The sequence below is a fragment of the Oncorhynchus tshawytscha genome, linkage group LG06 (assembly GCF_018296145.1).
Source record: "Oncorhynchus tshawytscha isolate Ot180627B linkage group LG06, Otsh_v2.0, whole genome shotgun sequence".
Taxonomy (NCBI): domain Eukaryota; kingdom Metazoa; phylum Chordata; class Actinopteri; order Salmoniformes; family Salmonidae; genus Oncorhynchus; species Oncorhynchus tshawytscha.
In genome coordinates, this window is record NC_056434.1 from 8,600,960 (window position 1) to 8,613,637 (window position 12,678).

At 47.4% G+C, this 12,678-nt stretch overlaps 1 protein-coding gene across 5 annotated transcripts in view; it reads right to left on the reverse strand.

The window, feature by feature from the left end:
- The window catches only part of LOC112238210 (run domain Beclin-1-interacting and cysteine-rich domain-containing protein), a 70,953-nt gene that overhangs the window by 50,188 nt on the left and 8,087 nt on the right, over positions 1–12,678 (reverse strand). For all 5 annotated transcript variants that reach the window (XM_042322907.1, XM_042322908.1, XM_042322906.1 and 2 more), the window contains exons 2-3: positions 2,433–2,586; positions 1,463–1,546 (exon numbers count right to left, since the gene is read on the reverse strand). In XM_042322907.1, coding sequence (XP_042178841.1) covers positions 1,463–1,546; positions 2,433–2,586 — 238 coding nt within the window. The remainder of the gene's footprint in view (positions 1–1,462; positions 1,547–2,432; positions 2,587–12,678) is intronic.

A 12,678-nucleotide genomic window follows, 5' to 3' on the forward strand; every position in this document is an offset into this window, starting at 1 on the left:
TGACATACCTGTTCTACATGAGAGGCCAGGTGAGGGCTGACATACCCGTTCTACATGAGGCCAGGTGAGGGCTGAGGCCAGGTGGGGCTGACGTACCCGTTCTACATGAGGCCAGGTGAGGGCTGACGTACCCGTTCTACATGAGGCCAGGTGAGGGCTGACGTACCCGTTCTACATGAGGCCAGGTGAGGGCTGACGTACCTGTTCTACATGAGAGGCCAGGTGAGGGCTGACGTACCTGTTCTACATGAGAGCCAGGTGAGGGCTGACATACCTGTTCTACATGAGGCCAGGTGAGGGCTGACATACCTGTTCTACATGAGAGGCCAGGTGAGGGCTGACATACCTGTTCTACATGAGAGGCCAGGTGAGGGCTGACATACCTGTTCTACATGAGGGCCAGGTGAGGGCTGACATACCTGTTCTACATGAGGCCAGGTGAGGGCTGACGTACCTGTTCTACATGAGGCCAGGTGAGGGCTGACATACCTGTTCTACATGAGGAGAGGCCAGGTGAGGGCTGACATACCCGTTCTACATGAGAGGCCAGGTGAGGGCTGACGTACCCGTTCTACATGAGAGGCCAGGTGAGGGCTGACGTACCCGTTCTACATGAGAGGCCAGGTGAGGGCTGACGTACCTGTTCTACATGAGAGGCCAGGTGAGGGCTGACGTACCTGTTCTACATGAGAGGCCAGGTGAGGGCTGACATACCTGTTCTACATGAGAGGCCAGGTGAGGGCTGACATACCTGTTCTACATGAGAGGCCAGGTGAGGGCTGACGTACCTGTTCTACATGAGAGGCCAGGTGAGGGCTGACATACCTGTTCTACATGAGAGGCCAGGTGAGGGCTGACATACCTGTTCTACATGAGAGGCCAGGTGAGGGCTGACATACCCGTTCTACATGAGGCCAGGTGGGGGCTGACGTACCCGTTCTACATGAGGCCAGGTGAGGGCTGACGTACCCGTTCTATTTACGAGGCCAGGTGAGGGCTGACGTACCCGTTCTATTTACGAGGCCAGGTGAGGGCTGACGTACCCGTTCTACATGAGAGGCCAGGTGGGGGCTGACGTACCCGTTCTACATGAGAGGCCAGGTGAGGGCTGACATACCTGTTCTACATGAGAGGCCAGGTGAGGGCTGACATACCTGTTCTACATGAGAGGCCAGGTGAGGGCTGACATACCTGTTCTACATGAGAGGCCAGGTGAGGGCTGACGTACCTGTTCTACATGAGAGGCCAGGTGAGGGCTGACGTACCCGTTCTACATGAGAGGCCAGGTGGGGGCTGACATACCTGTTCTACCAGGTGAGAGGCCAGGTGAGGGCTGACATACCTGTTCTACATGAGAGGCCAGGTGAGGGCTGACATACCTGTTCTACATGAGAGGCCAGGTGAGGGCTGACGTAGAGGACATACCTGTTCTACATGAGAGGCCAGGTGAGGGCTGACATACCTGTTCTACATGAGAGGCCAGGTGAGGGCTGACGGAGCGGACACGCCACACAAAGGGCCAGTAGTCTTTCTGCTTGTAGTACACCTGCAACGCAAAACCAGCCTTTTACTACAGTACAATGGCATTGGTATGAGGCTTATCTTCCAGCATTAAAAAAAAAATAGCTAAATAGAATCTGAGAAAAAGCAGAACAATTATGATCTGTTCATTGTCAGCAGCTCTTTGTCACGAGAATTTTCAATCACAATGATAATAACTAACAATCAATAAACTTGGACTAATCCCCGAGGTTCGTAAAACCCTGGGTTTAAATAATTATTAGGCGAAGACTCAGCTCATGCAGAAGGTTAGTACAGTTCATTCACGAGAGCCGCTCTAAAGTCAAGAATGCAAACACAATCTTTATAACACACACACACACACACACAGAAACAAGTTCAAATATTAAGCCACGCCTTGCTCAGACAGTCCGTGTTTTTCCACTACACAGACTGGTTCTTTAATCCGCAACATGTTTCATAATCTTCTGCCAGCCTAACAGTTTCTCCCCTCCACAGGTGGAGACAGAATGTCCTGTAAGGAACACAGTAGTACAACTTGTCTGTCGATAGCTCCTCTTATCATTTGTTTCCCACTTGCACCCTGCTTACATACTAAAAAGGAACAATAATAATATTAATATTTTATTAGAATCACAAAAACTATCATACAATTATATGTTTTAAGGTTGGAATATTTTAAAATTACCACCTTTAAGCATATAATTCCCTGATCACTCTTTTGCACCCTGACTCAAATAAAAATGCAAGGAAGGAAAGCAGAAGTTCCATTGAGCAGATGCTCCATGGCAATAACATGACAGAGCGTCTGGAAAACAGACAAATAACAGTGCCTTGTGTAAGCCAAGCTTTTCTCCAAAAAAAACTACAAAATGACAAGAGTAGAAGAGTAGTCATTCCCGAGGTCTGACCTGCTCGTGCTTGAGGCCGTGGCTGAGGATGTGGTTCATGTCCTTGTGCAGCCGCTGCAGACCCCCATAGCGAGACCACACGTTGGGGTTGCTGCTGGACACCAGGCCCTCCACCGTGGTCTTCAGACTAGACAACAGCTTCCAGTGTTCCCTCCTGGAGAGAGAGAGAGAGAGAAAAAGAGAGAGAGAAGTCAGGTTTGAATGAACTCGTGCTTCATCCAAAACACTCAAGAGCAGACAGTTGAGCAGAGAGATAAACGTTTGGAAGTCACTCCTCAGTAAAAGGCACATGACAGCAGCTTGGAGTTTGCCAAAAGGCACCTAAAGACTCTCAAACCATGAGAAAATTATTTTCTGGTCTGATGAAACCAAGATTCAACTGTTTAGCCTGAATGCCAAGTATCATGTCCGGAGGAAACCTGGTACCATCCCTATGGTGTTGCATGGTGGTGGCAGCATCATGCTGTGGTGGTGGTGTTTTTTTTCAGAGTACCCCTTATATTGGTGCAACAGAAAAGCCTCCTGGTGAAGTCATTAATCCCGCAGTTAGCCTAGATGTGATTAGCAAAGAAGTGTTTATTAATGGTTGAGAAAGTAGTAGTTGTTTTATGTTTTTACAACATAGTGACCATGCAGAGCATCTAAGAAACTAGCTCTAGCCTACAGAGCCAAGGTGATGTGGGCGACAATCTCCACGGCTAAATCGTAAACTCTTAAAACAACAGTGGACTTCAAAGACTACATACACCAAGTAAAGAAAACATTAAAAACACCTGCTCTTTCCCGGACATAGATTGTCCAGGTGAATCCAGGGAACAAATTCTTATTTTCAATGACAGCCTAGGAACAGTGGGTTAACTGGCTGTTCAGGGGCAGAACGACAGATTTGTACCTTGTCAGCTTGGGGATTTGAACTTGCAACCTTCCGGTTACTAGTCCAACACTCTAACCACTAGGCTACCCTGCCGATGCCACTTGTTAAATCCACTTCAATCAGGGTAGATGAAAGGGGAGGAGTCACAGGTTAAAGAATGATTTTTAAGTCTAGAGATGATAATAGACATGGATTGTGGATGTGTGCCATTTCAGAGGATGAAATGGGCAAGACAATATTAAAGTGCCTCTGAACGGGATTTGGTAGTAGGTGCCAGGTGCACCGGTTTGTGTCAAGAACTGCAACGCTGCTGTGTTTTTTCACGCTCAACAATTTCCTGTGTGTATCAAGAATTGTCCACCACCAAAGGACATCCAGCCAACATGACAACTGTGGGAGGGATTGTAGTCAACATGGGCCAGGATCCTTGTGGGACGCTTTCGACACTTTGCAGAGTCTATGCCCTGACGAATTGAGGCTGTTCTGAGGACAAAAGGGGGAGCAACTCAATATTAGGAAGGTGTCCCTAAAGTTTAGTGTACTCAGTGTATATTGTTATTCTGAGTGAGTGAATTGAACTGTGTTTCCGCTTGCATGGAGAAAAGCAGGAGAAACAAAAGTGAAATTGATAGCGAGATAAAAATCAGGCAGCTGTTTTGCGAGCTCCTACCCAACTTCCCTATTTTCTATTTTGTGATTCTTGTTCCATTTATCCTTACTTTATATTCATGAAATTTAATACACCATCATTTCATATAAACGACAAGAGCATCAGATGGGCAGTTGCATACCCTGAACTACAGCTTCAACTCATTGCCCTGGGCCCTTTATATACTTCCAACAAGAGGAAAATGCTGACATTACAGAGGCAGAAGAGGAAGAGATTAATGCTCAAGAGAAAACTGCCCATCTCTTCCCTCCAGTCTATATGCCAATGTACCCAGATTCCAGCTTCAACTTCAAAAGAGGAGGGAGTCACTTGATAATAAAATGGATGACCTCCGATCAAGGATTTGCTACCAACGGGACACTCGTAACTGCAACATTCTCAAGGCTTTCGGACAAGATACACCCCATAGCTATCCAAGTTGATGGATTCTCCATTCACAGAGCAGACATCAGCTGGTAGGCATATTCACAGTCCACCCTCACCCACCTATTAATTTTAATGTACCTTTATTTAACTAGGCAAGTCAGTTAAGAACAAATGCTTATTTTCAATGACGGCCTAGGAACAGTGAGTTCTGTCGTTCCGCCCCTGAGCAGGCAGTTAAGAGGAATACCTTCATGACAAAAAATATGTGGACACCTGCTTGTTGAACATCTCATTCCTTAAATCATGGGCATTAATATAGTGTTGGTCCCCTCTTTACTGCTATAACAGCCTCCACTCTTCTGGGAAGGCTTTCCACTAGACGTTGGAACATTGCAGCAGGGACTTGCTTCCATTCAGCCACAAGAGCATTAGTGAGGTCTGGCACTGATGTTGACCGATTAGACCTGGCTTGCAGTTGGCGTTCCAGTTCATCCCAAAGGTGTTCGATAGGGTTGAGGTCAGGTCTCTGTGCAGACCAATCAAGTTCTTCCACACTGATTTCGACAAACTATTTCTATATGGACCTCGCTTTGTGCTCGGGGGCATTTTCATGCTGAAACAGGAAAGGGCCTTTCCCAAACTGTTGCCACAAAGTTGAAAGTACAGAAAAGTTTTGATTCTTTGCTGTAGCTTTAAGATTTCCCTTCACTGGAACTAAGGGGCCATGAAAACCATGAAAAATTGCCCCAGAAAATTATTCCTTTGCCCCCAACTTTACAATTGGCATTGTGCATTCAGGCAGGAGGCATTCTCCTGGCATCCACCAAACCCAGATTTGTCCGTCAGACTGCCAGATGGTGAAGTGTGATTCACCACTCCAGAGAAAGCGTTTCCACTGCTCCAGAGTCCAATGGTGGCGAGCGTTATACAACTCCAGCCAGCGCTTGGCAATGCGCATGGTGAGCTTAGGCTTGTGTGCAGAAGCTTGGCCGTGGAAACCCATTTCACGAAGCTCCCGACTAACAGTTATTGTGCTGACTTTGCATCCAGAGGCAGTTTGGAACTCAGTAGTTACTATTGCAACCGAGGCCATTACACGCTACGCACTTAAGCGATCCTGTTCTGTGAGCTTGTGTGGCCTACCACTTCACGGCTGAGCCACTGTTGCTTATAGACGTTTTCACTTCACAATAACTGCCCTTACAGATGACCGGGGCAGCTCTAGCAGGGCAGAGAGACTTGAACTGACTTGTTGGAAAGGTGGCATCCTATGACAGTGCCATGATGAAAGTCAGTGAGCTCTTCAATAAGGCCATTCTACTGCCAAGGGTTGTCTATGGAGATCACATGGCTGTGTGCTTGATTTGATGGGCTGTCCACATACTATTGTATATATAGTGTATGTGAGAATTAGAGGTCGACCGATTAATCGGAATGGCCGGTTAATCGGTCACATTGTGTGAAGACTATTTCTTCCTAACAAAGACAGCCAACTTCGCCAAACGGGGGATGATTTAACAAAAGCGCATTTGCGAAAAAAGCACAATCGTTGCACGACTGTACCTAACCATGAACATCAATGCCTTTCTTAAAATCAATACACAGAAGTATATATTTTTAAACCTGCATATTTAGCTAAAAGAAATCCAGGTTAGCAGGCAATATTAACAGGAGGTCGACCGATTAAACGGAATGGCAATTTTTTTTTTTACACCTTTATTTAATCTGTTTTTAACTAGGCAAGTCAGTTAAGAACACATTCTTATCTTCAATGACTGCCTAGAAATGGTGGGTTAACTGCCTTGTTCAGGAGCAGAATGACAGATTTTCACATTGTCAGCTCGGGGGATCCAATCTTGCAACCTTACAGTTAACTAGTCCAACGTAATAACGACCTGCCTCTCTCTCGTTGCACTCCTGCCTGTTACCCAAATGCAGTAAACCAAGGTAAGTTGCTAGCTAGCATTACACTTATCTTATAAAAATCAATCAATCATAATCACTAGTTAACTACACATGGTTGATGATATTACTAGTTATTATCTAGCATGTCCTGCGTTGCATATAATCTGACTAAGCATACAAGTATCTAAGTATCTGACTGAGCGGTGGTAGGCAGAAGCAGGCGCGTAAACATTCATTCAAACAGCACTCTTGTGCATTTTGCCAGCAGCTCTTGTGCGTCAAGCATTGCGCTGTTTATGACTTCAAGCCTATCAACTCCCGAGATGAGGCTGGTGTAACCGAAGTGAAATGGCTGGCTAGTTAGCGCGCGCTAATAGCGTTTCAAACGTCACTCGCTCTGAGCCTTGGAGTGGTTGTTTCCCTTGCTCTGCATGAGTAACGCTGCTTCGAGGGTGGCTGTTGTCGTTGTGTTGCTGGTTCGAGCCCAAGGAGGAGCGAGGAGAGGGACGGAAGCTATACTGTTACACTGGCAATACTGAAGTGACTATAAGAACATCCAATAGTCAACTGTTAATTAAATACAAATGGTAGAGGGAAATAGTCCTATAATTCCTATAATAACTACAATCTAAAACTTCTTACCTGGGAATATTGAAGACTCATGTTAAAAGAAACCACCGGCTTTCATATGTTCTCATGTTCTGAGCAAGGAACTGAAACGTTAGCTTTCTTACATGGCACATATTGCACTTTTACTTTCTTCTCCAACACTTTGTTTTTGCATTATTTAAACCAAATTGAACATGTTTAATTATTTACTTGAGGCTAAATTGATTTTATTGATGTATTATATTAAGTTAAAATAATTGTTCAATCAGTATTGTTGTAATTGTCATGATTACAACTACATTTAAATATTATTATTTAATATTTATATATTATAATATAAAACACATTTTTAATTAATTTATTTTTATTTATTTTTATTAGTTTTATTTTATTAATTTTTTTAAACACATTAATCGGTATCTGCCTTTTTGGTCCTCCAATAATCGGTATCATTTATCTGAACCAGGTGCATGTAGAGTCAGGGTATGTGCAACTGTTTGGGCCGTTTGTCAATATGATCATGAAGGCTGTACAATGTAACAGCAATATCGAGTTATCCTTTCTGGACTACACCCATCTACCTCTACCACTGTGTATCCCTGCACATTGTTAATTTGGTTTGATTGAGCAACTGACTGAGCGGTGGTATTCCCTGGAGCTGACCCTTTGCTGTGCTTCAGGCATGCATTGTTTATGACTGACCTTCCTAGAGCTGAAATGGCCTGTTAGCATTGGGGGTTAATAGTGTAGAGAGAAAATAGTCCTATAATAACTACAACCTAAAACTTACCTTGGAACTCATGTTAAAAGGAACCACCAGCTTTCATATGTTCTACCTGGCTAGCTGACTCATGTTAAAAGAACTGACCTGAAACATTAGCTTTTTTACATGGCACATATTGCACTTTTACCTTCTCCAACACTTTGTTTTTGCATTATTTAAACCAAATTGAACATGTTTAATTATTTATTTGAGGCTAAATTGATTTATTGATTATTATATTAAGTTAAAATAAGGTTCATTCTGTTGAACTGACCCACACAACATTTATACTGACTCAACACACACGCATTCACATGGAATCATTTATCTGATGCTACCTGTTTGTCATATATCCTGATGCCTAGTTACCTTACCCCTACACCCATCTACCTCTACCACTCCAGTATCCCTGCACATTGTTAATATGGTACTGGTGACCCTGGAACTGACCCTGGAGCTGACCCTGTAACACCTGACCCTCTACCTCTACCACTCCAGTATCCCTGAGCTGAACCCCTGGAACTGACCCTGGAGCTCACCCTTACCACCTTACCCTACACCCATCTACCTCTACCACTCCAGTATCCCTGCACATTGTTAATATGGTACTGGAACTGACCCTGGAACTGACCCTGGAACTGACCCTGGAGCTGACCCTGTATATAGTCACCTTACCGCTACACCCATCTACCTCTACCACTCCAGTATCCCTGCACATTGTTAATATGGTACTGGAACTGACCCTGGAGCTGACCCTGGAACTGACCCTGGAGCTGACCCTGTATATAGTCACCTTACCGCTACACCCATCTACCTCTACCACTCCAGTATCCCTGCACATTGTTAATATGGTACTGGAACTGACCCTGGAACTGACCCTGGAGCTGACCCTGTATATAGTCACCTTACCGCTACACCCATCTACCTCTACCACTCCAGTATCCCTGCACATTGTTAATATGGTACTGGAACTGACCCTGGAGCTGACCCTGTATATAGTCACCTTACCGCTACACCCATCTACCTCTACCACTCCAGTATCCCTGCACATTGTTAATATGGTACTGGAACTGACCCTGGAACTGACCCTGGAGCTGACCATGTATATAGTCACCTTACCGCTGTCTCCCTGCACATTGTTAATATGGTACTGGAACTGACCCTGGCTGACCCTGGAGCTGACCCTGGAGCTGACCCTGGAGCTGACCCTGGAGCTGACCCTGGAGCTGACCCTGGAGCTGACCCTGGAGCTGACAGTATCCCTGCACATTGTAAATATGGTACTGGAGCTGACCCTGGAGCTGACCCTGTACGCAGCTTCTTGCTTTCTCATGTTCTACTTATTTCCATTTCTTTTGAGTTTCTGTTCTACCTTGATATTTTTGGTTCTATATATCGATTACTGCTTTGTTGGGTTTGGGGGTTACAAGAAAAGGCAGTTCACTGTTACTCATGACACCTGACATTAAAGGAGACAACAGACAACATCCAAGCTCATTTCCAGGACATTTCCCTTCCTTTTCCCCTCAAGTCAGCAGCAACTGTAGGTGGAACTGACTGTCTCTTCCCCACATACCACTACAACACCAGGGTTTCTGTTAAGAAACTGTGGCACCGGACATTTTAAAACGGATATTTGAGACATGTACCAGACCCATATGCATTGGGTGCGTAACCTGATTAGGGCGTCCAGCCACGGTGTTGATAATGACAGAAATCATACGTATAGTATGATAATTCATATTAACAACAAAAAAAATGCAATTCGAGGATGTAACGAATTCCAGATGGGCACTTTGAAAACGGTCCATATGAACTTTTCCTTAGACAATGAGACGAGTAACGAACAGCAGAATTACTAGCCTGTCAATCTACAATCCCCCCCGTAGTAAAAAAATAAAATTCACCGTCCTATTCGATTGGTCAGCTTGTTGAGAAAGAAATCACCTAGGCTTATTGTTAACAGACCCCGGGACAGCCGTTAACAGACCCCGGGACAGCCGTTAACAGACCCCACACACAGCACTCTGTCCCTACAGACCCCACAGCTCTGTCCCTAGACACACACACACTCTGTCCCTACACACACACACACACTCTGTCCCTACACACACACACACTCTGTCCCTACACACACACACACACTCTGTCCCACACACACACACACTCTGTCCCACACACACACGCCCACACTCTGTCCCAGACACACACTCTGTCCCAGACACACACACACACTCTCTGTCCCAGACACACACACACACTCTGTCCCAGACACACACACTCTGTCCCAGACACACACACACTCTGTCCCAGACAAACACACACACACTCTGTCCCTACACACACACACACTGTCCCACACACACACACACACTCTGTCCCACAACACACGCACACTCTGTCCCACACACACACGCACACTCTGTCCCACAACACACTCTGTCCCAGACACACACACACTCTGTCCCAGAAACACACACACACTCTGTCCCAGACACACACACACACTCTCTGTCCCAGAAACACACACTCTCTGTCCCAGACACACACACACTCTGTCCCAGAAACACACACACACTCTGTCCCACAAACACACACACACTCTGTCCCACACACACACTCTGTCCCACACACACACACACACACACACACTCTGTCCCACACACACACTCTGTCCCACACACACACACTGTCCCACACACACACACACACTCTGTCCCACACACACACACACACACACACTCAGACACTCTGTCCCACACACACACACACTCTGTCCCACACACACATACACACTCTGTCCCACACACACTCTGTCCCACACACACACACGCACACACTCTGTCCCACACACACACACGCACACACTCTGTCCCACACACACACACGCACACTCTGTCCCACACACACACGCACACTCTGTCCACACACACACACACACTCTGTCCCACACACACACACATACTCTGTCCCACACACGCACACACTCTGTCCCACACACGCACACACTCTGTCCCACACACGCACACACTCTGTCCCACACACACACACACACACTCTGTCCCACACACACACACACACTCTGTCCCACACACACTCTGTCCCTACACACTCTGTCCCACACACGCACACACTCTGTCCCTACACACACACACACTCTGTCCCACACACACACTGCACACACACACACTCTGTCCCACACACACACACACACACTCTGTCCCACACACACACACACACTCTGTCCCACACACACACACACACACACACACTCTGTCCCACACACACACACTCTGTCCCACACACACACACACACACTGTCCCACACACACACACACACTCTGTCCCACACACACACACACTCTGTCCCACACACACACACACACACTCTGTCCCACACACACACACACACTGTCCCAGACACACACACACTCTGTCCCAGACACACACACACTATGTCCCAGACACACACACTCTGTCCCACACACACACACACACTCTGTCCCACACACACACACACTCTGTCCCACACACGCACACACACTCTGTCCCACACACGCACACACGCACACTTTGTCCCACACACACACACACTTTGTCCCACACACGCACACACTCTGTCCCACACGCACACACACGCACTTTCTGTCCCACACACAAACACGCACACTCTGTCCCACACACACACGCACACTCTGTCCCACACACACACACGCACACACGCTCTGTCCCACACACACACGCACACACACTCTGTCCCACACACTCTGTCCCGCACACACACTCTGTCCCACACACACACACACACACACTGTCCCACACACACACACACACACACTCTGTCCCACACACACACACACTGTCCCACAAACACACACACACACACACTCTGTCCCACACACACACACACACTCTGTCCCACACACACACACACACACTGTCCCACACACACACACACTCTGTCCCACACACACACACACTCTGTCCCACACACACACACTCTGTCCCACACACACACTCTGTCCCACACACACACACTCTGTCCCACACACACACACTCTGTCCCACACACACACACACACACACACACTCTGTCCCACACACACACACACACACACTCTGTCCCACACACACACACACTCTCCCCACACACACACACACACTCTGTCCCCCACACACACACACACACTCCCCCCACACACACACACACACTCTGTCCCACACCCACACACACACTCTGTCCCACACACACACACACCCACTCTGTCCCACACACACACACACACACACACACACAGTCCCACACACACACACACACACTCTGTCCCACACACACACACACACACTCTGTCCCCACACACACACACACTCTGTCCCCACACACACTCTGTCCCCCACACACTCTGTCCCACACACACACACACACTCTGTCCCCACACACACTCTGTCCCACACACACACTCTGTCCCACACACACACTCTGTCCCACACACACACTCTGTCCCACACACACACACTCTGTCCCACACACACACACTCTGTCCCACACACACACACACGCACACTCTGTCCCCACACACACTCTGTCCCACACACACACACACACTCTGTCCCACACACACACTCTGTCCCACACACACACACTGTCCCACACACACACTGTCCCACACACACACTCTGTCCCACACACACACTCTGTCCCACACACACACACCCACACACACACACCCACACACACACACACACACGCACCCTGTCACACACACTCTCCCCCACACACACTCTGTCCCCACACACTCCCACACCCTGTCCCACACACACACACTCTGTCCCACACACACACACACCTCCCACACACACACACACACTCTGTCCCACACACACACTCACACACACACACACACACACACACACACACACACACACACACCCTCCCACACACACACACACACCCACACACACACACTCAGTCCCACACACACACACACCCTGTCCCACACCCACACACACACTCTGTCCCACACACACATACACTCTGTCCCACACACACACACTCTGT